The sequence below is a fragment of the Excalfactoria chinensis genome, chromosome 5, assembly GCF_039878825.1.
Source record: "Excalfactoria chinensis isolate bCotChi1 chromosome 5, bCotChi1.hap2, whole genome shotgun sequence".
Lineage (NCBI taxonomy): Eukaryota > Metazoa > Chordata > Aves > Galliformes > Phasianidae > Excalfactoria > Excalfactoria chinensis.
In genome coordinates this window covers 15,890,407-15,914,581 of record NC_092829.1, presented here as the reverse complement: position 1 = coordinate 15,914,581, position 24,175 = coordinate 15,890,407, and the positions used below count along the sequence as shown (strand labels likewise).

The 24,175-nt window shown below is 37.5% G+C and overlaps 1 protein-coding gene across 3 annotated transcripts in view; it reads right to left on the bottom strand.

Moving 5' to 3' along the window:
- The window catches only part of EML5 (EMAP like 5), a 94,540-nt gene extending 74,032 nt beyond the window's left edge, over positions 1 to 20,508 (bottom strand). For all 3 annotated transcript variants that reach the window (XM_072339222.1, XM_072339223.1, XM_072339224.1), the window contains exons 1-4: positions 20,036 to 20,508; positions 4,058 to 4,217; positions 1,748 to 1,846; positions 1,163 to 1,231 (exon numbers count right to left, since the gene is read on the bottom strand). In XM_072339222.1, coding sequence (XP_072195323.1) covers positions 1,163 to 1,231; positions 1,748 to 1,846; positions 4,058 to 4,217; positions 20,036 to 20,232 — 525 coding nt within the window. In that variant the 5' untranslated portion in view covers positions 20,233 to 20,508. The remainder of the gene's footprint in view (positions 1 to 1,162; positions 1,232 to 1,747; positions 1,847 to 4,057; positions 4,218 to 20,035) is intronic.
- Between the last annotated feature and the right edge of the window lie 3,667 nt (positions 20,509 to 24,175).

Genomic DNA, 24,175 nt, shown 5'->3' with positions numbered 1-24,175 from the left:
TTCCTGATCCAAATATCTCTAAATCATCAGGGCTCAGTTTTATTTAAAGCTTTCTCTTAAAGGACTATCAATTATTTTAAAAAAAAAAAAAAAAAGCTTTTCTTATCTAAGTGGATGGGTTTTGAAACAACAAAGCCACTTTAAATAAAGTAAATCTCAGCTGGCAAATATTAACTTACTATGATCATAGTGTTACTTCTAGATCATGAAACAGAAAAAAAGTAATTATTAATTCAGTTCACAGAGACTTGATTAATTTAATAAACACTATGCTCAAAGCTATATGCAATCTAGCCAGCCATTAATATATATTAATCTCAATTTCATGGTATAAAACAAAGAAAATCAACAATCTTATTTTTTTTTCTTACCATAGGAACCTAGAATTAAGAATGATACAGAATTTTGAAGCTGCCATCTACTGCTGTTATGTGGTAACACAGACATCAAAGCATGAAATAACGGACTGACTTTGTTTAGGAAAAGTATCTGATGGCAGTCAAACGTTCATAATCCTACTGACACAAGAATGGAAAAGAAGCTTTTTTCCTGCATGACAACTGGAACATGCATCAAATGAAGTAAGAGAGTTTCTATGAAATACTCTGCTTGAAAAATATACAAAATGCCAGTTTACAAATCCTGTAAAATGCAAGGAGCATTAAAAAGTAGCAAAAGTAAAGAAAAAAGAATAAAAAGAAAAATGAAGAATTCTTCCTTTCTCTTTCCACTGCATTTTCACACTCTCTGAAACTGTGAGAAATGACTGTTAAGCACGTTTCATCTCATTCATCAATTGCTTAAATTTGAGTACCTGGACTTACACTGCTAGGGATTTCAGACAGCATTTTAGAGGACCTAAATTCTAAGTTACAACACAATCATCACATATCACATACTCCTGACAAATCTTTTCCTCTTCTCCGATTTTTTATCTTTTCTTTACTTTTTTGTCTGCCTGGCTATGAACTCTTTTTAAGCAGGGATGGTCAGTTTTCCACTGTGTATTTTGTAAAATGTCTACTGTAATCATGTGTGATACATAATAGCAGTCCCCTAGCAGTAGATTCCTTTTGGATACATACTCCTTTTAGATTCCATTTTTTCCCTTATTTTGCAAAGTTTAAATAAGTATTTTATGAAGTAACATTCATTTCATTACCTTGATGTGTTTTACACCACAGCTGACGAGTTTGTTTGGCTGGTACAAATCCCAAGAAATATCAAATATCTGCATTAAAAATAAAACAGCAAATGACAAGAATGTCAGCAGAGATGGCCTTTCTAGCACAGCAGACTGAAAACAGTAAAACCTTGTACCAAATCAACAGGTAATCTAAAATGCTTTAAATAGAAAGACTTCTTTATCCCTTCATTCAACACCAAAGTTTCAACATACAGCTCACATTGTTTATTTGTTTTTCCCACCACATGAAAAGAAACTACAAAAAGATTATTTTATGAAAATCTAAGAGACTGAAAAAATTTAAGAGATTACCTTTAGTTTGATTTTTCACATTGGGATTTGTGTCCAAAAAGTGCCTTATTTTTGCACTTCTCATGCATGCTCATAGTCTCAACAAAGTACATGCAAATAAATGAGCTACATATTTTATTTACATGTATTTGTCATACACAGAATCATAAAAGTTGGAAAAGACCTCTACAATAATAAAGTCCAACATCTTAATCCAAATCCAAACTTCATGCAATTTCACTGGCACTCAAATTCTTGATCTATACTTACTCTGTCTGTATGACCAGGAGCCATTGATAACAATTTTCCTTTTCTCCAGTCCCATACACAGACTGTGTTTTTTGAATCCAAACCAACTGAGACCAACCGCTAAAAGTAACCAAAATAAATAAATTAAAACAGATAACCCAATGCATTAATCAAGGCTACAGTCATCATATTAAAGGATAACAAATTCCCAGCCAAGTTGAGTAAGAAATAATATCTACACTTTGATATAGAACAAAACTAAAGATACACTACCTTATTCAAAAGTTTTGTCTCATCAGTTACTTTTCCAAGAAATTATAGAAAAATAAAAGCTTAAGAACTACACCCTGAAGTCTGGATCAACTTCAGCTCTAAGAACACTTGGCACAGATTTCTTGACACACATCACTGACCATATTAGTTACTATAATTCTACTACACTTGTTAATAGAGTGAAAAATCATATTTTTTCTTTAAAGTATTTTTGTTGAGAGTTTATAACAGAACTGAAGACAAGATAAAATTAACCTTGGCGATTTTGGGTTGTTTTTATTTTTAAAGGAACTGAAATCTTTGAGTTCAGCTACTGCGACATCTTGATATAGAGATAAAACCTTAGGAAATCTCCTGGACAAGTTCTTCTCAAACTAATACTTATACACACTCAAAACAAATTGAATTTCAATTTTTTATGTGCATTATAAAATTGAGTTTGTAACAAGCAAAAAAAAACAAAAACCAACAAATGTAAGAAAAATTTTTACAAAAACAGAGACCTATTTCCAATTACATTATTTCTGTACTATCTGCAAGGCACCAAAAAATTATTAATGCAAACTTCAATTTTTCAGATACTCTGATGTCCACCTTTTCTAATCTATCTTTAAAAATGTTTTTGAAAGGAACATTTGTTTCAATTTTAACTGTCCTTCTACAAAGGTCAATTCCAGCTCAACTGCACAAGAAGTCTGAAAGTAAACTAGCTCAGTACTTGATACTCATCAATCCCCCCCAAAATTGGACGATAGTTTTATTTCTCAAAAAGAGTGATCACATGGTCCTTTCAGTTATCCTAGAAAATCCTGTCACCAACCAGTACACCTCCACAATGGAGAGCTCAGATGAGAAGATCAAAATACTTGTGAACTTATAGAAGAATTTATTTGTGAGCTTATAGAAGAATTTATTGTGGAGAAAAATGAACTTATGTCAACACCACAGAAACTGAAGAGCAACCATGGTTTTAGCTGAGACAGTTGCATCAATATGAGACAGCTAACAAAGAATGCCTTCCTAAGATATCCAGACAAGCAGTATACACATTGTCCAACAAAAGTACAAAAACTAGACAACTAATAATCTTTGAAGAAAGCAAAAGGCTTGAGCTTACTTCTGTCCATCTATTCCTTCCTGGCAGCTGGTGATGCCCACTATTGACAATGAGCATTTAAGACTGGTAACAGGAATCGTGTTTTAAATGTGATTCATCAGCATATCACAATTGCTACATTATGCTCATGTTGTGATTTCAGTAACTTGCTGTGTATCATTCCACTAAATCAAAATATAATACAATGCCCAACATATAAAATAATTAAACTTGCTATCAACATTAAATGCTCCTTGTGGGGAGTATCTAGAAGAACCTCATCACAGAGCTGCACTCTCACAAGTCTAGATTTAAAACGATAGTTAAGATGCAAACAAACTTATTTTACATATGGAGATGTTTCCCTTTAAGACCATAAAATTTTAACAAGTGCCAGAAAAAAAGGCAATCATATGGAAACACCAAGGGAAGCAGACAGTCTAAATTCTGACAATTCATAGCTTTAAACATAAAAAATCAGTTTTCAGTGCACCCAGAACAGATCACAGATCTATATTCAAATCTCCTCTACAGGGAGATACGTACATAGGTAATACATAATTGCATTCGAAGAGTTAGGGGACATCAACAAAATAATCTAATAAATTTTCATCTCAAATTATTAAGTGAGAAAGTGACAACTTTACACTGACGAGAATAACAAAGAGAAAAGATATCAATGTCAACAAAAACGCTGTAGAAAGACACTGACTCCAGAAAGCTGTAAATGGTGAGAAATAAAAATGATAAAATCTGTAGATCATGTCAAAAAAACTCAGAGACTCCTTATAATAATTCCAGCATGTTTTTACAGAAAAAAAGTTACAGCTAGGCTTCCCTCTATGTTCAGTAGAGCACCACCCGGCTTCACCTTAATAAGGATAGGCACTTTTCTCTCCAACAATACAAGAGTTCTCATAGTTTCTTAGTGTGTTTGGAAAAAAACAACAAAAATTACATACCTGACCATCTAAATCAAAAGCCAAGCAAGCTATACCATGCGTGTGAACATCCTTCAGAACAGATACAGTCTGCACAGTGTACGAGTCCCATACGCAGATATATGGTTCCTTTCCAACTTGACCTGTTGCCACCAACACACGTTCAGGATGCAAAGCAAGGCTGCCAATAAAAATAAAAACATATATTAAAAAAATTTGCATAAAACTTCCACATTTGCCTAGTTGGTTGCATTAATTTTTTTTCCATAAAAATGACTTCAGAATGTTCTTCCCATCCTAGTAGTAGATACTAAATAATTTTGTTCCAGATGCCACAATTTATAGGTTAATTTATTGGACTTTATTACAGTCCACAGCACCACTTTTTTTCAATTCGAGCCTTCAAGGATTTCTCCAATTAAACTAATTGCAGAAGTTATAAATCTTCTGCTGTAAAATTCTCACCTTATTAAATTAAGTCAGATTTTCATACACTAAAAAGTACCTCTTTTCCCTTTCTCCACCTTTCTTAATAATTAAAAATACAATGGAAAGACAAAAAAAAGTTAGCGTTACTCTATCAACATATCTATCATCAGTGGAGAGACATGCATACCTAGAACTACTCAATTCTGCATACCCTTTGATATTTTTGTTACAGAAGATTGAATAGAATTCTGAAGATACCTCTCAAGTGATAGTACACCAAAGTCAAATCAGAAACTAGATGTTATGATGAGAATAAACTTCAGGTGACCAAACTGAAACAGAGCAGTTGGGGATTGCTCATTTTGAATAACTGTTAACTTTTCATACTGCCAAGGCCGCAGAGAATTTCAGAATCTTCCACAGCATCCTCATAACTGTGTTGTCAAATGAGGGATCATGAAAGCATGATGGCCAGCAAGACTGTTTTGCGCTTTGCTTATGAAAGCAAGCAGCAGGGGAGGATTTGACATCTGTTGATTTATATTTCATTTTTTAAAAAAAAGTAAGAACATCCTGCAATAGAAAATCATCTACACTACTTGATGAGATTCTACACAGTCTAGGTCGAGCAGGCCAAAGTGATCTAAAAAATAGCATACATGAGTCAGGAAGACATACTGTCAAAAGTTAGCGTTTTAATTCAGTTAAAAATATTTCCTCCCCCTACTGACTAATCAGAGGAATGATCCTCGGAGACTGCTAGAGAGAATCAATAACAACATATGTTTTTATTTTCTCAAAACTACATGGAAAAGAGAAAGGTTGAGCACATTGCTCAAGTTAAGTGTGACCTTACATCTGAACTTTTATTTTGATAAATTAAGTTCAAAGGCTGGTGGCGAGAGAAGCCTATATATGTATTAGAAATAGCCAGGACAGAGTTTATCAGGAAATGATCAGAAGGCTGAATTATAAAAACATGTACGTTTCCTATACATAAACAGACAAAGAGACAACAGTGTTAGAATCTGTTTAATATTCATGCGGTCATGATGTCCCACACACTATTTTTCTGTATTTTTTCTAGTTTAATATAGCATTCCAGATAGTTGCCACGGCTCTAAAAATTCCACAAGCACAACACTAAAAGTCAGGAACCCAATAATCTTCACAGTTTCCACATAATATGGAAAGTCTGTAGACTCTGTGACATTACTGCGGGAATTCCTCTTCCTTGCTATTCTGCATTATCCTCGGTACTAGGATCAAGGCATCAACATTTCCTCAGTTTGCTTCTCTTCTAGTACACAGCTACTCCTCTTTGCTTCCTTCTTCATTTGATAGAGCAACTTCGTAATTAAAAAGCATCGCAGAAAGGAACTGGCAAGCAAAACTTATCACATTTCACTTCAGTTCTGCCACCTAATCCTGACTAACACCTGCACAACTCCCAGAACACGCTCAGGCAGATGGTGTATATGTGGGGAAATAGGAAGAGCATCTGGAGGGCGAGAAAATGTTGCACTTGAAATGATCTAATTTTTACAAAGTCACTGTGAAGAGGGCAAGAATAAGACCAGATGAACAATGAGGAAATTCAAGAAGGGACAGAAGTGAAGACTAAGAAAAAAAAGAGAAAAAAATAAAAAAGAGAGAGAGACAAACTAAGAGAATAAAAATACAGTAGTCTCATGACTGATTTATGAAACTTGTCATCAGGACTTTTCAACCCTATACTTAGCACTGCTATTAACACATCACGCAAGTGAATCATTGGAACACAGAAATATTAGAAGGGATTATCAGAGGGTTCCCATTCCACAACTGCAATTTTGATAGAACCTCTCTGTCCAAAAAACACTCAGGAATCACTCTGGGTACACATGCACATGCACAAACAGCCCTGAGTTCTGGATCTGAAATTCAAAGATCTGATCAAAGCAGAGAGATTAGACCCAAGTTTTAAGGGATCTGAAGGTCCTTGCCATTTCTTTATTTAGATTATGAGTTATTGAACAATCCCTGCAGACAAAGCAATAAATACCAAATACATAGTACCCTGGCATAGCCTCCCAATGAAATGCATTGATGCAATTAACACATTCAGGAATGGTCATTATTAAGATAAGCTGTAAGCAATGTGTTGCTCAGCACTATTACTTCAAAAAGAAAAAAATATAACTAGAACAGGTGCCAGGTAAGGGATGAATATAAACCTCTATATTTCACTATTTCACTCGTGGATATGATGTAGTTGACAGGAAAAAAACAGTGAGCAGGTTCTCTCTGGATATCCCCAGTGGAGATCTCTAAGACATCTCTACAGAGGTGACCAACTGCACCACTCCAGCTACTGAAGTAGTTGTCTCCTCTTCATCAGTCAGCCCTCAAGTAAAGGCAGAAGACTTCTTGGGTTTGGCTCTTAAGACCACTGCCAATGCTGCGGGCGTATGTTCAACAGACTTCAGTACTTTGAATTCTCACAAAGGATTTTCTTGGGTTGTTTACTTTCTCCTCTCTCCCACAGAGAGATAGAAGAATACTTAGTGCAAATGAAAAGCTCTGCAATCAGAAGGAAAAAAGACATATTCCTTCTACCATCTTGGTAACAAAAGCTGGGATAACCTCTCCAGGCTAGACTACAGAAACTGAGCTTGCATCTTTCCCATACAGATAAACTATAAAATTCTGCCTCATTTCTTCTGTTTTCATAGAGGGATGACTAAGCTGATGAATATTACTGTTTGTCCAAAAAAAGAAAAAAAATTTCTGAACAAAGTAAGCTATTCAGGCCTTCCTACTTACTTCTAGCCTTTCTGACTTGGATTTTCCATAACAGATGTTAGTGTCAACACAGTATTCAATGAAAATTATCTTAAGGAAAACGTTCAAAAGTCAAATGCAACCATGAAATAAAGCAGGAATCAGGCTAACAAACTGCTCAGACAAAATAATTCTGAAGTTCACTATAACACTTGATACATCCAAGAAGAGCTAAGAAGTGGAAAATCCAAAAATACGACTGTCACTATTTTTATAAAACCAAATAGCCAGATTTGATGAGAACAGACTTCCACTGATATCTCTGACTGACATGTCGTTTTCTAGATAGGTATTCAAAGCAGACTGAAGTACAGTATCACAGTTTTAAAAGTCTAGTGAAGATATAAATCTCAATCATTGCATTCACACTCCTTTATATAAACAATTTCTCACCTCAGCATTCCCCACCATTTTGAGTAGACTACTGCATAACACTGTATGATTAGATCAACTGTGTTAATTATTAATGACAGCCTCTTGAAGAAATGAATAGAACCTGTTCATAGTATGCCTGTTTGTCTGGGATGATATTAGAGACATAGATGTGACCCTCCAGTCTGTATGAGGTTTGTAAGGGCAAGGGATCTTGAATGAGAACAGCCCCCAACAACTTTATTATAAGATAAATCAAGATTTTTTTCCCTCTTCTCTTGTTTCATGCTGGGCATTAACAAGCATTGATTAATACAGACAAGCCGCAGACAAGGATACAATATTAAAGATGATGTTTCCTTAGCAACAATATTGGATGAAAATCCAAGAGTATATTCACATGACTACATCTGAGCTTCATAAAACTAGGGCACCGGTAAAAAAAGAATGCTGCAGTAAAATAACAGTATCTCAGATATCTATTTAAGTAAAGTTATTTTCAAGTGTGAAATTGTTTCTACAAGCAAATAGGGAAAAATATTTTCATCATGCATTTCAAGACGTTTTATATATAGTTGTGGATATTCTCTTAATATCTGCCACTTGCCCATATTTCTCCAGAAAGTAAGATAGGAAAAACTACAAATCATTTATGTCATACTGCTGAAGTCATTATAGCAGGAAGAGATGGAAGCAGCAAACATTTCTCATCAAGGTTTATACAGATCAAACCTGGGCAGGCTTATTTCCCATAAGAAAAACATTTGTGAAGCATCATTCCTAGGCCTGTTATATACTTGTAATCAGAGCACCAGCAGAATCATAAATAGCTCTTAGAAGATTTCTTAAATTGTACAAGCATAGAGCTTCAAAGTAAGAGTCTGTTCTGAGGACAGGAATACAAAGCAAATGGACAGACTAAAACTGTATACTGATTATTCCCAGCTGCAAAAAAAGTAGCACAGAAAAGCATCTATTTCACAGGAAATGCTCATCCCACTGATGCTGGGTTGCCATTTACAGGCTCAACTAGACATTAATATATTTTGTGGTGGAACCAACATTACATTTCTTTTATCTAAAGGCTTGTTTATAAGCAACTTATAATAGCTGACAAAAACCTTTAGCTTTTTATCTGCTCCAAAACTCAGCAGAAAAAAAAAAACAAACAGACAAGATGATCTTCAAAGAGTTAGACAATGAGTGTAGTAACACTGATGCAGAGTTTCCAAGACAAAAGACCAGAAAACTAAGGAAAAAGATTCTTAGAACTAAACACCAGTTCCTGCAGATGCCTGCAGGTGTTAGTCCTTCCTGTGCTCCCACAGAAAATAAAGCCACCTCTTCTGGAATCCATCTCTGCATCTAACTTCATGTCCATAAACACGAAATGAGCCAGAACATCATTTAAAGCTGGAGAACACTTGAAACTAATTAGTTATACAAATGGGAAAGAGCCCAGAATGCTGTGAAGAAAGTACTTGAAATTCTCATTTTGCTTTCTATCTTGTTAACCACTTAAGCAACAGCACAGACACACAACAGTGAAACAGTTTTCTAAAACAAAGAGACAACAGGTATTAGAAGCATTGAAGAACAGGAAAGCGTGGGTAAATGCAATTCTGAAAGAATTCCAAGGTCAACGTGTACTTGACAGACAATAAAAACTGTTGCATATCTGGACTCATTAACACCATTACTGGAAAACACTACAAAAGAAAAAATAGATAAATAGCATTCATGAGCAATACTCTCAAGAAAATGCAAGTATTCTACTCTACAATTATGTTTATCTCAAGCCTAATGATGCAGTTGTGTATTCCCAATAAGGTAACAAAGTACACCAATTATCAAAAGCATACGTTATAACCTCCCAAACATTAAATCACAGTTATTTATAAATGAACTTAGCACTGAATAACATTTCATAAGTTATTCATTTTTATGCCATTAATTTCTATGTTAGAAAAAGCAGCAACTGATAGTGCTAAGTAAAAAAGAAAAATGCATCTAAAAATGCAATTTTGATCTAAAAACAAACACACACACACACAAAAAAAAAAAAAAAAAAAAAAAAAAAAACAAGTCATATTTACCAGCTCTTCAGTTTTTCTTAATGTTATTTCTTTAAATATTGTAGAAGAAAAATTTAGCTAAAAATGTCATATTCGCCACCAGAAATCCTCAGGCAATCTCGACATGCTGTCAGATGCCTTGTCTCTATCTAAGATAAAGCATCATTCACCTTGCTTGCTCTTGTGGAGGGATTATAAGCAGGGAACAGGGATTAACACAGTTCTAAATGTCAGGAGCAGGTTCACAGAGTTGTCAGCTAACCAAAACATAGAATTAATCCACTCCTTCTGCATGCATCCTGCCTTGTTAAAATGGAGACATACAGGGGTATATGTGCGTATTCATAATGTTTGCCCACGTCTACACCACAGTGGTATTTTAAGCTTTTTTTATTATTAAAATGTTACCCTATAATTCAGAAAATTGAAGTGGTGCTATTTTTATAACACCAGATCCAACCAGATTTAGTCTCAAAAATGTACCATATAAATAAAACAAAGCTAAGTAGTACAGTTTCTTTTCTGCCTAATCTTTTAAAGCGTCATTATAAGACTGTGCACCATATTCACAAGCTTCATTCTTCAATTCCAGTAAAGAAATAACACAATATTCAATCAGGACTGAAAAGCACGAGCTGGACATGAACACAACTTTACGAGAACTATGGTCACTCTCTCAACACTACATTTTAGCCTCATTGATAGGTTTGGTCCTTTGCTTCAGTTTTGTTTGTCTTCTATTTAGTTTAATTAATCACCTGAATCGAACTTTTTTATTGACATATGATAGTACGTCACTTATCTAATACAATATATTCTTTATAAAGACAAGGAAAGTTCAAATTACAATCTATCCTTTTCCACAGTAATAGTGGAAATATTTATCTGTCACAGAACTGGCTAAACCACCAATAGACGTATCACTCGTGGTACTTGATAAAGTCAATCATTTTGTTTAAAATACATTATTCTCTTCAAAATGTGGGCACTTATCTCTTTAGACATGTTCCTCCTCTTCCTAGGGGGCCAGAGGAAATTTCAAGTAAGTCTGTTGATTTGCTATAAAGTTTACACATTGTTCACAGAAGAAATACAATGCAGCCTATTTTTGTTGTGAAGTAAATTCCAACACCAACCAAGTCATCTTCACTGAGATGTATTTAGGCAAATTCATTGCTGCAAATATCAGCTTTGTACATACCTAGCAAATACAGGTGTATAGTACAATAGCAAATTGACTAATCCTCTCTAATTAGTATTGCTCATTAACTAACCAATTTTTTTTTCCTATTTGTTTTAATCACTTAAACTATTTCATCAGTACTGCTTTAGAGCAAATAAACCTTTTCCCACCCATTTAAATTCTGGTCCAGTGTTTGTTTGCTTTTTCCTTAGGCTATAAGTTCCAAATGGTATCACGACATTAAAAATAATATGAAGCATGTGTAAAAATTATCCTAGTCATCTATAAAAGGAACATTTATTCAACACTTTTCTAAAAATAACATTTTAAAACTCCTCAAAGTATCTGACAAAGTATCTGACTGCGTGAATATTTAAGCAATATAAACCTGAACATCATTGTTAGGATGGGAGTTAAAGCAACACATTTCTTGACTGAAATGAGCGGAAGCATGTTTATAAAGCAAAAGAACCAAACTATCTGGGTATACAGACACAGACCTTGATCCACCCTGCCTGCAGACCAAAGTCATAGCTACTATAACTAAGAATTCCCATGAAAAAGGTCGGAAGATCAAACGCTGACATGAAATTCAGAAAAACTGTCTGGAATGAATGCATGCTGAGTCTTCTGAAGTGGCATCTGTATACTCAGCACTTTCATAGGAGGATAGGTATCAGGCACCATCTTGCAGATCCTATTTGAAAGAAAAGGAGTCTACCAGGAAGACTTTCAGCACCTTTGAGGACTTCCAATCAACGAAGTCTTTTTCAGCTAGGCAAAGGAAAGTCACTCTTCAGAACAGATCTGAAATTTCTGTGGAGATTTAGTAACACAGATATTCCTCAGCAGCTAGTTAAAATACCCCGGGGAAAAAAAAAAAAAAAAAAAAAAAAAAGACTTCTCTAACAGAAGTGGACAAAGATGTTACCTTAAATGCAGCACAGAAACAGAATATGTCATCTATCAGAAAAAAAAGCAAATAGAAGTATCAAGATATGGTCCTCAAAAGATGTGTTTTCTTCAAGTTTACAAGCTGAAGATGATGCCTCTAAGACTGATTCTCTCAAAACAGGTATGGGCTACTAATAAATCCCACAATTCGTCCTATTTCTTACTAATACTGAAAGCACTTCTGCTCCTGATTCTGAGCTTCTTGGTGTAAATCAAGCAATTCAACATAAATAAACACTACCTTGTAGTAACTACTTGTAGTAGCTATAACAATACCATAAACAGTAACACAGGACAGTTTTTTTAGCCGCTAGAGCAACCAGAGTTACGCATACCCGTAACATTCCATCATTTCCCTCATGCTCCAAAGGAAATTCAGTCTAAAGCAGATGCACTCACAACACTCACTGTATTGAAAATCTTGACTGTATTTGTTTTGAAGAGAATTTGATAGGATCTACCTTGAGCACTCATCTATATTATTAAGAGAGCCTGGGGAACTTTTGCACTCTGACACATAACTTGGAAGAAAATTAAAATTATAAAGTTCCTTCAAGTGCTAAGAGGTATTGTGTTTAACACATGAAAGAAGCAAAACCAACATATTGTTTCAAGTCAAATAACTACTGTATGAGTGAAAAAAAACAACAACACTGACATGACTGGAACAGCATTATAAACCTAAATGTAGTTTAGAAAAGATTTCTAAATTATAACTGAGCATCTGATTGATCCTTAACAACGCAGACCAGACAGCCTTGCCATTTTTCTGAGCAGTCCCTCACTTACTTTCTTTGATACCTGATAAAAGTGTCATATTAAATGAAATCTTAATCCTGTGAGCGACATTGTAACAATATCAAAAATCAAGTGAACTGTATTTTGAATTAAAAAAACAACAACAACAAAACACAACAAAAGCTGACACTGAAATACTACATAATGAAAAACTAAGTTCTCCACCCTCAACTGGATTTTATTTTCTATAGTTTTGGGGACATTATCTAATTGTTACTTTTTTTTTGTTTTATGCTGTATATACTTAAAAACAACAACAAAACAGGGGTTACATTAATAATCACAATAAAATCTAAGCTCTTTTTGATATGTCAGATCGGCACACTATATGTTAGTTAATCTAAGGAACTCGGAAAAAAAAAATAAAAACAGAACACCTCAACTTTTAAAGCTGAAGTTTATTTCAGTGTCTTAAAGCTTCATGGCTTCAAGTAAAACCCGAACATTTTACTTCAGACTATTCCCTCAAAACAATTATTTTATTCAAACATATTACGCTACTGTCTGTCACCATGTATGCACATATAAAGACAATAATAAGAGAACTTCATAATGCCGTTATGAAATCAGCCAGGTACATAATCTACTTCCCAATCTATATTAAGAGGATAACTTAAGAAATTAAACGTCTGAAAAGTAGGTAAGCAGAAATATAATTGCTTCAATTGCAGTTTGGAAAAAGGAAAATAAGAAATAAAGAAATAAAGAAAACTTGGGCAGACTTCAACATTTCTGCATCAATTTTACAAAAATTGCTAACAATCAAATGTTATTAAGCTTATCTGAGAGCCTCATGTTGCTGCATCAGTTCTGAGAGAAACAGCCAACTACCAATTCAAGAGAAGAATTTCCTACAGCTCCGAGATGTTTTCTCATTTAAGAATTGACCTGATGTGACCCTGCCTGTGAGTGCTGACAGAATCAGATCAGAAGGTGATGTGACTGCTGGCTATGAAAAGCACGATGCATGAAGGCAGGCTTGCAAGCCTGTAGCTCCTTACTGTATAGATCTACTTTAATCAACTTCTGGTCTGCTTCAGATGTTCATTTTTGGCTGGATATTTTTAATATTTGTATTTATGTAGTTTTAACTAGAAAAAAATAAAGCTTCTTTAATGATAGGCAGACATACTAAACAACAGGCAAATTCTAGTCCCATCCAAAAATGAACAGTAAATGCTTTATTCTGCACTTCCAAAATACTTTTAATACATCAAATTAATTCACACAACTGACTCTTTTAAAAAATATAATGCATAAAGCTCTTACCAAAACAAACAAACTACCAAAGATTCAACAATTACCCCTTCACACAATATCTGCTAGTCTGGTACAACCCATGCATTGCCACACTGATCTAGAACTACCAGGAAACTTGCTTTTCTCAAGGAAAAAAAGCAGATCATTTTCTCTCCTCCCTCACTCTCCTTCAATTGTTTAAGATATGAACACAAATGAACACACCTGATAGTCTTGAGAGCACTTAACATGAGCAGTTGGGCAGAGCTTAACTGGGGACTTTGGCATGAAATGAAGCGGTCATCAGGGTGACCATGTTACTTACTGTGATAGCAATTACATCTGCTGTAAGAAATGCCATTTTTGACTGGCAAGACAGTCAAAAGATACTTGATCTAGAAGCTCATAGGAAGACTGATTAGTATAATTATGACATAATATAAGTCCCATTAAGTCAGAAGTTCTTTTACAGAGGGAAATAAATGAATTATGCCCTCAAAGAGCATTTGGAGATGAGAGAGTGAAAGTAGATTAATTTCTCTTTAGTATAAACAGAAAAAGCATGGCACCATATAAGTTTTAAGAATAAGCTAAGAAAAAAACTTGATATTTAAGATGAGAATCTAAACTTTCTGGGGGGAAAAAACAGTCCCTTGAAAGACTGCATTCAAAGGGGAAAATGCTATATTGAGAAAGCAGTGCGCTGTCTTAGTGAGTTAACCTGTTTTAGCAATTTGAGTAGCTGTGATGGAATTGCACACATTTCATGATTTCACCACTTCACTGCATTCCAGGTGCGGCCTCACCAGAGCTGAGTGGAATCAAAGGATCACCTCTCCCAGCCTGCTGGCAACATTTTGCTTAATGCAGCCAAGTACAACGTTAGCCTTCTTAGCAGCAAGAGCACTTGTTGACATAGTTACGTTCAAACTTGGTGTCCACCAGGAACCCCGTTGCTTTATATGCAAACATGCTTTCCAGACAATCAGACCCAAGCACATTCTGGTGCACAGAGTTATTCCCACCACAGTCTTTCTTTGGCATTTCAGAACAAGACTGGTTTCCCAAGACTACCCTCAATAATGTACACACTTCATAGGTCTCCTGTAACATAAGCAATATTTTGAGGTGTTTCTGTATGAAAAACATTTCAGATTTTACTCCTGTTTTCTACCAGCAGTCTTACTTGAGAAACCAAAGAGGGATGACTGAACTTCTTTAAAGGCTATGATTGCTGAAATACCTTGGGTGTTTACATTTCCACCAATAAATATACAAACAGGCTTCCCTTCTAAAAAGTTACATCTGGCTTTTCTACAGTTCAATGGTACCCAAAGAATTCCTCACCAGAACATGCTAAAACATGTTTTTCCTCTATCACATTAGTAACGCAAAAGAAAAGGTTGCAGATTTTAAGACTAAGAAACTTCTCCTGATGAAGCAACTGTGGCAATTCATTCAGTTAAACTCCCTGGCATGTGAAAAAAAAAAAAAAAAAACCTAATTGTGAAATTTCCAGTGAAAATTCATTATCTCCTGCCAAAACAAATGACAGAATTCCATACGATAAAATCTCCACTGTTTAACATTTATGCATGACTATCATCTAGAGTTAGATCAATTATATACTATTCATTCTAGACAAAAAACAAAAAACATAAAGCTGACAGCAAATACCCTAAACATTAAATTACATGAATTCATAACTGATGTTTTTAAGAACTAGGATGGATCTTACAGAGTCAAACTACTGAAGGATTAGAAATGAAAGAAATAGTGTAACTTCTTACTACGTTATTCCCTCTAGTAGCAGGTATCCCTACCATGGCAGAGGTGTTAGAACTAGATGATCTTTATGGACCCTTCCAACACAAATCATTATATGATTTTGTGACACATTCTTGCGAAACCTGTTTGGCCCTTTTTCTTAGAAAGCAAATTTTCTTTTTTTCTTAGGGTTTTCTCATGGTATGCATCAAATGAGAAGGGAGCAAACAGAGGCAGAATGATAGAGTAAAAAGAAGTGGTGTGAACACACAGCGTCTTCACAGAAATCTAACAGGTATTTATCAAAAGCATTAACAGAAAGAGACAAAGACCAGAGGCATCATTCAAAACTAAACATGACTAATCACTGTACTGCTAGAATTTCTGTCTACAAACCACTGAGATCTACGGAGGAAGCCTGGATCTGCCTCGCCAGGAGAGCATTTAATTGTAGTAGATTCAAAAAGCTGCTGATGAGTCTAACAACTCAGATACTGATGTTTGGACAAACTTTGAGAGTGCAACAGTTGGCAGATAGATCTCTTTCAAAATGGTTTGGTGGGCAGTATTAACACTGGGGAGCAGATATGATTGCAGTGGATTTTATTTCCACAACTGCAGAAATGCTGATGCTAGGAAAAAAAGCACACATTATTCTGCCTGGTATATAAGAGGAAGATCACAGAATCGCAAGCAGGATAATCTCTTGTAGACTGAGCCTAATTCTGACATATAAAAGGATAACAGAGAGAAATAAAATGCCTATAAATACCACATTTCAGAGCGGAAGGAGTTTTGGTTACTTCTTGTTCTCTGGAAACAAGAGAGTCCAAAACAATTCATGCATAGCCCACAGCAACAGAAATAAACACTGGTTTGATCTGAGGATTTGCTTTTCCTTTTAACTAGAAGCCTTGGTTTCAGGTAAAAAAAAACAAACAACTCCTAATAAAATTCCAATAATCCAAAGCTCACAAAAAAGTCACAGGGCAGTAAATAGAAATAGCAGATATAGTAAATAGAAATAACATATATGTATATATATAATATAATTATATATTATATATATATACATATATATATTATATATATATACATGTTATAAAGTGCTCCAAAATACAACTCACAATCTAGTTTAGCAGTTTATTAAATCCTACACTTTGAATCAGTACCCTTGCAGTGATAATTCATACATTTTTACAAAATCAGCATCTCCTACACACAAACAGCCCAGGGTGGATCTTATCTTCTGCAAACAGAATGGACATTCACCAAGTTATGCTGCTGCCACCAGGTAACACTACTGAATTAAGTTAGCTGAGATTTCACGTATACCCCCCACCAACAAAATGCCTTCAAAATAACAAAAAATAAACCACCACCTTCCCCCCCCCAAAAAAAAACACCCTAATTTGCCAGCATTCGCAAAAGTACTTCCAAAGCTAAGTGACATCATGCACAAGTATCCAAACACAGAGATGATCTCAACAAAAAAAAACAAACAAAAACTAAAACAACAAAAAAACAAAACAGTGCACTGACACATAAAAAAGCAATAGAAATAAGAGCAAAAACACGATACTCTCCATCCTCCAAGACAGTGGGTTGATTTCCAGAAAGTAATTTACAGAAGAGATTAAAAAATAAAAATGTAATAAAAAGTTGCCAGAAAGCAGGATAAGTCCCTTTAGAAACAGACTGAAGCTGAATAACTAAAACTGTTCAATTAAAAAACAAAAACAAAACCACCAACTAGAACAAAACCAATAGAAGAGTCCCTCAGTGACCCTAATTAGTCTCTTCTAAACAAAGGATCATTCAATAGAACTAGATACAAAATACCAAACTCTCCTCTTTCCAGTACTCACAGTTACACTGAGGCTAGGGGTGGAGTTGTGATTAAAACTGAGAAGAATTGGAAGAAAATTTAACATTTAATCTCATTTTAAAAAAGTAATAATCTTATATAGTGAGTTTATAGTTTTTTGTCTAATAAAAAGATGTTAAACTCCTCAGCAGACAAAAGCCAAAGTAACTGCTAGTGCTAGAAATAAAATTTTCAACAGAAAAACATTCTCTGTCTGTCCATTCATCTAATACTATTGTCTATTACTAAAGATAAAGAACTAGTCTCTGACTTAAAAATTGCAATTCCTCTCTTCCTGACTGCTGCTTAAAATTAGAATGTCATTCAAAGCGTGCTAATGATGCAGAAGTTCTCATAATGAGGAGTACTAATAATATCACCATGTAGCATGCAGCCTATACTGCTTAGTCTTGTACTGCTTCTAGCTACGGAGCTGCACTCTGTAGTTTGATTCTTTAAACACGTAAGTTTTTCAGATATCAGACCTGCTTTCACAAACAAGATTCCATGCAAAAAGACAATCAGTCCCATAACTGCTTTTCCTGAACTATCAGAAATGTCTCAGCATTCAGGAGGTACTTACTGAGCAAACTAAAATACACTACATTATTTTTTTTTTTTATACAAAACAACTCAATTTGCATAAAATTAATTACTGCATTATATAATCCCACTTATGCCCCCCTCATTTTCTCATATTTTTTAAATTAACACTATAATTTTCTACTATTATTATTTTATTTTTTTTTTAATTGAGAATCTGTTTCAGTATCCAAGTTTGGTCAAGAAAAATATGTGATGATTACATTTAAAGGGCACCATGTTGCTTTTCATAAAGGATAGAAGTGAAATACCAATCAATGCAAGGCTAATCTTACCATTAGAAACAGCCATGTGGCTCTAGACAGGGAATAATTCCTTAAGCATACTAACACTTCTACATAAGAAACATGCAAAATTCTTAGTGTGTGAAGTTAAAATGCTTTAAGATATTTATGATTATTTCCTGTCAATATTAGTACAAGTCAAAGCAGGAGTAACTCCAGCATGCTGGATCGTGGTTCCATCAAAGCATATCCCATAAAAAGAAACCTCACGAAGTCGTTGTCACTGTTCTTATGGGAAGTTATGCTGGAACAGTTACACAGAAGCAGACATGGATACGCAGCATCAAAACGTTCAATTATGGCAACCTTTGATTTTATATTGTAGCCAGTAATCAGCCACTGCTTCCTAAGCTGGATAGTAAGTTGTGGATCTGGATTTCCCGCAGAACATGACATGAGAAGTGGCTAAGGCACCGCTAGAGAAATACCTCTTACTGGATGCAGGTGAGAACGTTAAAGCATTAAAGGACATAACAGCAATTGAAACTTCTGATTCAATACTCAACATTTCAAGTAGAGCAACCTACAACAGATCGCTAATCCTCTCATTGCATTTTCAGCACCATGGACAAATACACTACAGGCATGACAGCCTCGTAAGGGGCGGCCACAGACACTTCAAACGTCTTGGAAGCTCTTCATGCAGGCTTAAATACAGAAAAAAAGCGGCAGTTACAGCCAAGTTTTCCAATGCATATAAAACAATGGATGAAAGACACAGCATCTGCTCTGCACTCTGCACTCCTTGCTTGGTACACAAGAGTAACACATACGGAAGGGATGAACTGGAGCATTAACTATAAAAACAAAACAAAACAAAACAAAAAAAAACAAAAAAAACACCCAAATGTGCTGTAAATGACAAAATTGGTCGCAGCTCTTACCCAAACAGGAAAAGCAACGATATGGGAATTTAAAACCCATCCGCAATGACACCTACTGGAGAGGGCTGATGACTCAGGCTCACATCTGCCCTTCACACTCCTCACGTTCTCTCACCGATCTCACAGCACCACCGAACACACAAAAGCACCCCTGGGCGAAAACACACTTAAGAGACAACAGCAGCAGATTTCCTTTGCAATATTAGTTACATTTTTCATGAAGTTCAGCACATTGTAACTCTCACTGCAAGTGAATTCCCGATCTATAGAAGCCTCGATTCTGCAGGAAAGGCTGCGCTCTCACTCGAGATTACCCCAAAAGTTGCCCGAGTTGCAGGCAGGCCGCTGATCCCGCAGGCACCCACCGCCTGCCAGCATTGAGCCAGCGGTCCGCTGCCGCAGATTAACCTCCCCCACAGCGCGCGGCGGCGAACGCACGAGGCTTCCGCCTCTCGTCCCGACAGCGCCCAGGGGGGCCCTCCCGACGCCCGGGCGCCCACACAACTTTCGGCCCGGCTCTCGGACGCAGCGAGGCACGACCCGGGTCCGCGAGGAGCCGCCGCCGGGCCGTGCCCCGCCGAGCTCCGGGGCAGCGCCGCGCCGCCCGTCCTTCAGCCGCCTCCATCCGAGCCCCGACGGACGCGGGTGGAGACGGGCGAGGGGGGACGCGCGGAGCCACGGGGCAATCGGAGGACGGAGCCAGCGCCCGCAGCGGCGGTACCTGATGATGTCGTCCTGGTGCCCCAGGTAGAATTTCTGCCGGTGCTCCCGAGGGCTGTAGACCACGCCGACCCCAGCCACAAAGTAGACGATCTCCTTGGCGGCCGTGTAGTACAGGTTGTTGCGGCACTGGTGACCCCGGTAACCGTAGACCCACTCCAGCCGCAGGTGGCAGCTCGGCGCGCTCCGGTCAGCCATGTCCTCCCGCCCCCGCCACGCAGGTACGGCTCTCTCCCGCCGGAGACCCCGCGGGAAGGGGGAGACGGCTCGGTCGGCCGCCCCCTCCTCTCGGCTCGCTATCCGCCGCGCTAATCCCTGCCCGCCGACATGAATGCCCGCCGCCGCCGCTCGTCCGCCGCCGCCTCACAGAGGGCGCCGCCGACAGAGCCCGCCTCGCTGCTTCGCGCCGCCAGACATGGCTGCACTGAGACACCGCCCGGGACGCGGAGCGAGGGCGCGGCGCGTCGCCGCTCCGGCCCCCCCCGCCGCGTCCCGGCCTGCGCCTGCGCCGAGGGCAGCGCCGTCAGGCGGCCGGGCGGCCTGCGCGGCGGGAGGCGGGAAAGAAAGCGTGGAGCTGCGCGGCGGAGATGGGCGCGAGGACGTGCTGAGCGGCTGCCAGGGCGAAGGGAAGGACACGAAGCGCCTCGCTATCGCGCTTTCTTGGCTCATGCTTTTGCTGATCTTTTACGTCCAATGTTTGTCTTTGTTGGCTGGGCTCTGTGTCTTCTCCCTCCCTCCCCCCCCTCCCCCCCGGCTGGATTTTGGCTTTTCAGTGCCGTCCCAAATGTCCTAGCGCCTTGCTTTCCCTGCCAACCCACCACCCCCCAGTTCTCACCAGTCGCCTCACATTGTCACTGCTTGCCCAGCACGCTGCCTGAATCTCATCCAAGAGAGAAAGGTCAACTGTAATTTTTAATGACTAGTAATTAACCCCACTGCCTGTGTCACGCACCGTGCAACAGTTACTCCCTCATCCATGCCTTAATTTCCTCATCTACTCTAGAAGAGCACTCCATCTCTCACCCGCAGATCTCAAAGCCACCAGAAAGTTGCTATTTTTATAGAATCGTAGATTCATTTCATTTGGAAGGGACACTTAGAGGCTATCTAGTTCAACTCCCTTGCGATGCACAGGAACACCAAAGCTACATCCGGTTGCTCAGAGCCCTGTCCAGCCTGACCTTGAACATCTCCAGTGGAAATCCACCATATCTCTGGGCAACCTGAGCCTCACCACCTTTGCCATTAAAAATAAAATAAAATTATTCCTTATATCCAATCTTTTTCACACAGAAAAGTTGTCATTTCCCTACGTTACAGGTGGGAGTGACTGCTCTGCGTTGGACAAGATGGCCATGCAGGGGAACCCCTCACCATACCCACAATTTTGGTCCAGTGGACATGCTCCCTCACACTTCTGTCAGACTCCAGAGGATGCAGTTGGTCACCCAACTGTGCAGTCCATGATCATACAAACAACTCTGCTCTACAACACTGAACACCTGTTTTAAAAATTCCCTGATAGCTACCCTGGTTTGATGATTGAAAATAAAACCAATCATTTTCCTAGTACTTTCAGCACAGATTTATCTTCATAGGTGTTTGTGGGCTGTCAGGATTTATCTACATTTCTTTTACTTCTATTTCTGTTATTTTATCAGTTATACAGGCATGTTTGCCATGAAGTTCATGATGAGTTTCTTCATGTTGGAGACATTCTTTTTTGCTACTCTATTTCTATTCCAATCAATAGAAGTTGTTGTTTTTGTTTTTCTTTTCAAACCTTTCCTGAAAATTTAATATTCCTTTAAATGTTTTAAAAAGGCATGAGAACATGTATTTAAGAATTCCAGACACTTAGCATAATGTCAACATGTTCTCACAGTCTAGAACACCAAGAGACAGTATTTATCTCAAGCACTGACAATAAGGATTATGACACCAGGATCAGATGCAGCTTTCAGACCCACATGTTCACTGAAGTGAACACAAAGCACATAACAGAAGTCTACAGAGAGAAATCTGACTCAAGTACACAGCCAAGGAAACTCCCGTTTCCATGAATTTTATTTCATTTTTTTCTTGAAAGAGAGAAAGAAATCACAACAAAAAGTCCTGTATATTCACTAATAGAGCAAACATTACATCCACAAAAGTCAAAAGCATTCCTGTTCCCTTCCATTTTTTTTAAAAGCATAATTGAATTGCTCCCCCTTAAATTCCACAGAATGTTTTGTATGTTGATATACATGTAGGCAAATTTCTAGTAGGATTTTTTAGCAAAATATAAGAAATTACAACTGTAAGACTAATTCATTCATAAGCTGAAGCAGATGAGATTTGAAGAATACTGGACGTACATGGTGACTGAAATAACCTGTTATGAGCTTAGGATGCTAACTGCTTTGATTATCAGCAGACTAAAGCATTTGTTTCTTATTTGAGAATACACTCCTTTTTTCCTTACTGCAGATTTATGGAATATTTAAACATGAATGGGTAAAAATGCATAATTGTCTCTGTGCTTGCTGCTACTGTATATAAATATGCGCTTATGTTGGTTTATTACTTGAAGTGAAATTCTGGATCTCTTGAGTTCAACACTAATTGTGTCATATTAACTTCAATGGATCTAAAACTCTAATCTTCATGTCTTATCCATAACTCAATTGGAACAAGATTATTTGGCTACTTAATGAAAGTGAAAAGGCTGTTTTCAGCCACACATTCAAAAAATACTGACTAAAGCTGAAAAGAGAAAATAGCATTCAGGAAGGAACTTTAATATGCAACAACACTGGCTACTCACTGTAAATTTTGGGTCCTATTTCCTCTGATTACCAGAACACAAAAGTAAAGTTGGAAAAAATATGCTTATGCAATCCAAGGGGGCAACTGCATGTCAGCACCACATAAACAGCCAATAATTCCATTTGATTATTCCAGAATTGACTACTGTCTCTCAGATAAGGAAATGCCTGAGAGAAAATTCCAAGAGAAAAACTATTTGTAGGCATAGTTAGCTAACTTACGCCTACACATGAAGGATGCAAGTGAAATTTTATGCATTTGGCATTCAGTTTTGCCAAGAGCATCACAACTTCTTCTTCTCCTGTACCCTGCCTACTACTCCCACTCACCTCTGACACACAGAATTCCTCTGGCATCTACCAGCTACCACTTTCTCCCAACACAACAGGTACGGAACAGCCTTAGGAAGGAGCATCCTCAATCAGCGCTGTGCTCTTCTACACATTACACATGTCCAGCAGGCCTCTCACACTAATCTCTCTCCTTTCTTTTTCTTTGCAGCTATACAGTCTCGGCGTGGCCTGTCCCTTAGATGCCCGTGTCTGCTGTCCGTGTGTCACCTCTTGACCGTGTGTCACCTCCGGTCACACGCAGCGCGTGCAGTGCCCGGTGCGGAGCTCTCCGTGGTGCTGAGCTCGATGGGTGCGTTTCTACGCGGCCTGGTCGTACTGGGGGAACACATAAGTTTAGAGGCGACAGGCTGAGATATGAGCAAGCTTTTAGGGAAATAAGACATTTGATGTGCTCCCAAAAGGACTTTTTATAAGGAAAACGAAGTGTTTTGCCTCAGCTGCCTATGACAGGTTTTATATCTTTTCTATGATGTTGGATAAATCACTGCAAATTAAATTTTGTTAGTATACAGTGACACGAGTGCATTACTTCTCTAAATAAAATCAAATAACTGACATTTTAGTGTCGCAAAACACCTAAGATGTACTTCCGAGTATATTGTAAATATATTTATGCATCTTGTTCCACTAAATGGAACAAGGCTTAAAGAAGTAATTTCTTAAACAAATGCTCTTGGAACAGCTAATTCCAGAGTACAAGACAAGGGATTATTCTCTGTTAAGCCCTAAGTAATACAGAGTAGCCGGTTCAAGTAGTAATTATAAAATATGAGACAGACAAGCAACAGTGACAACATTAATTTCAACATCCTTGGGGACAGAATGGTCTCAGTCTGCTATGGGAACACAATGTCTGAAAATAAGATTTATCAATACTAAGTAACCTATTTAAGAAAGAAAGTGCCTAAGGACTGTCAGGAGAATTACCTGCTACCATTTAATTGCACTGAGGCATAAGCTAAGGATCACAAAAGCCT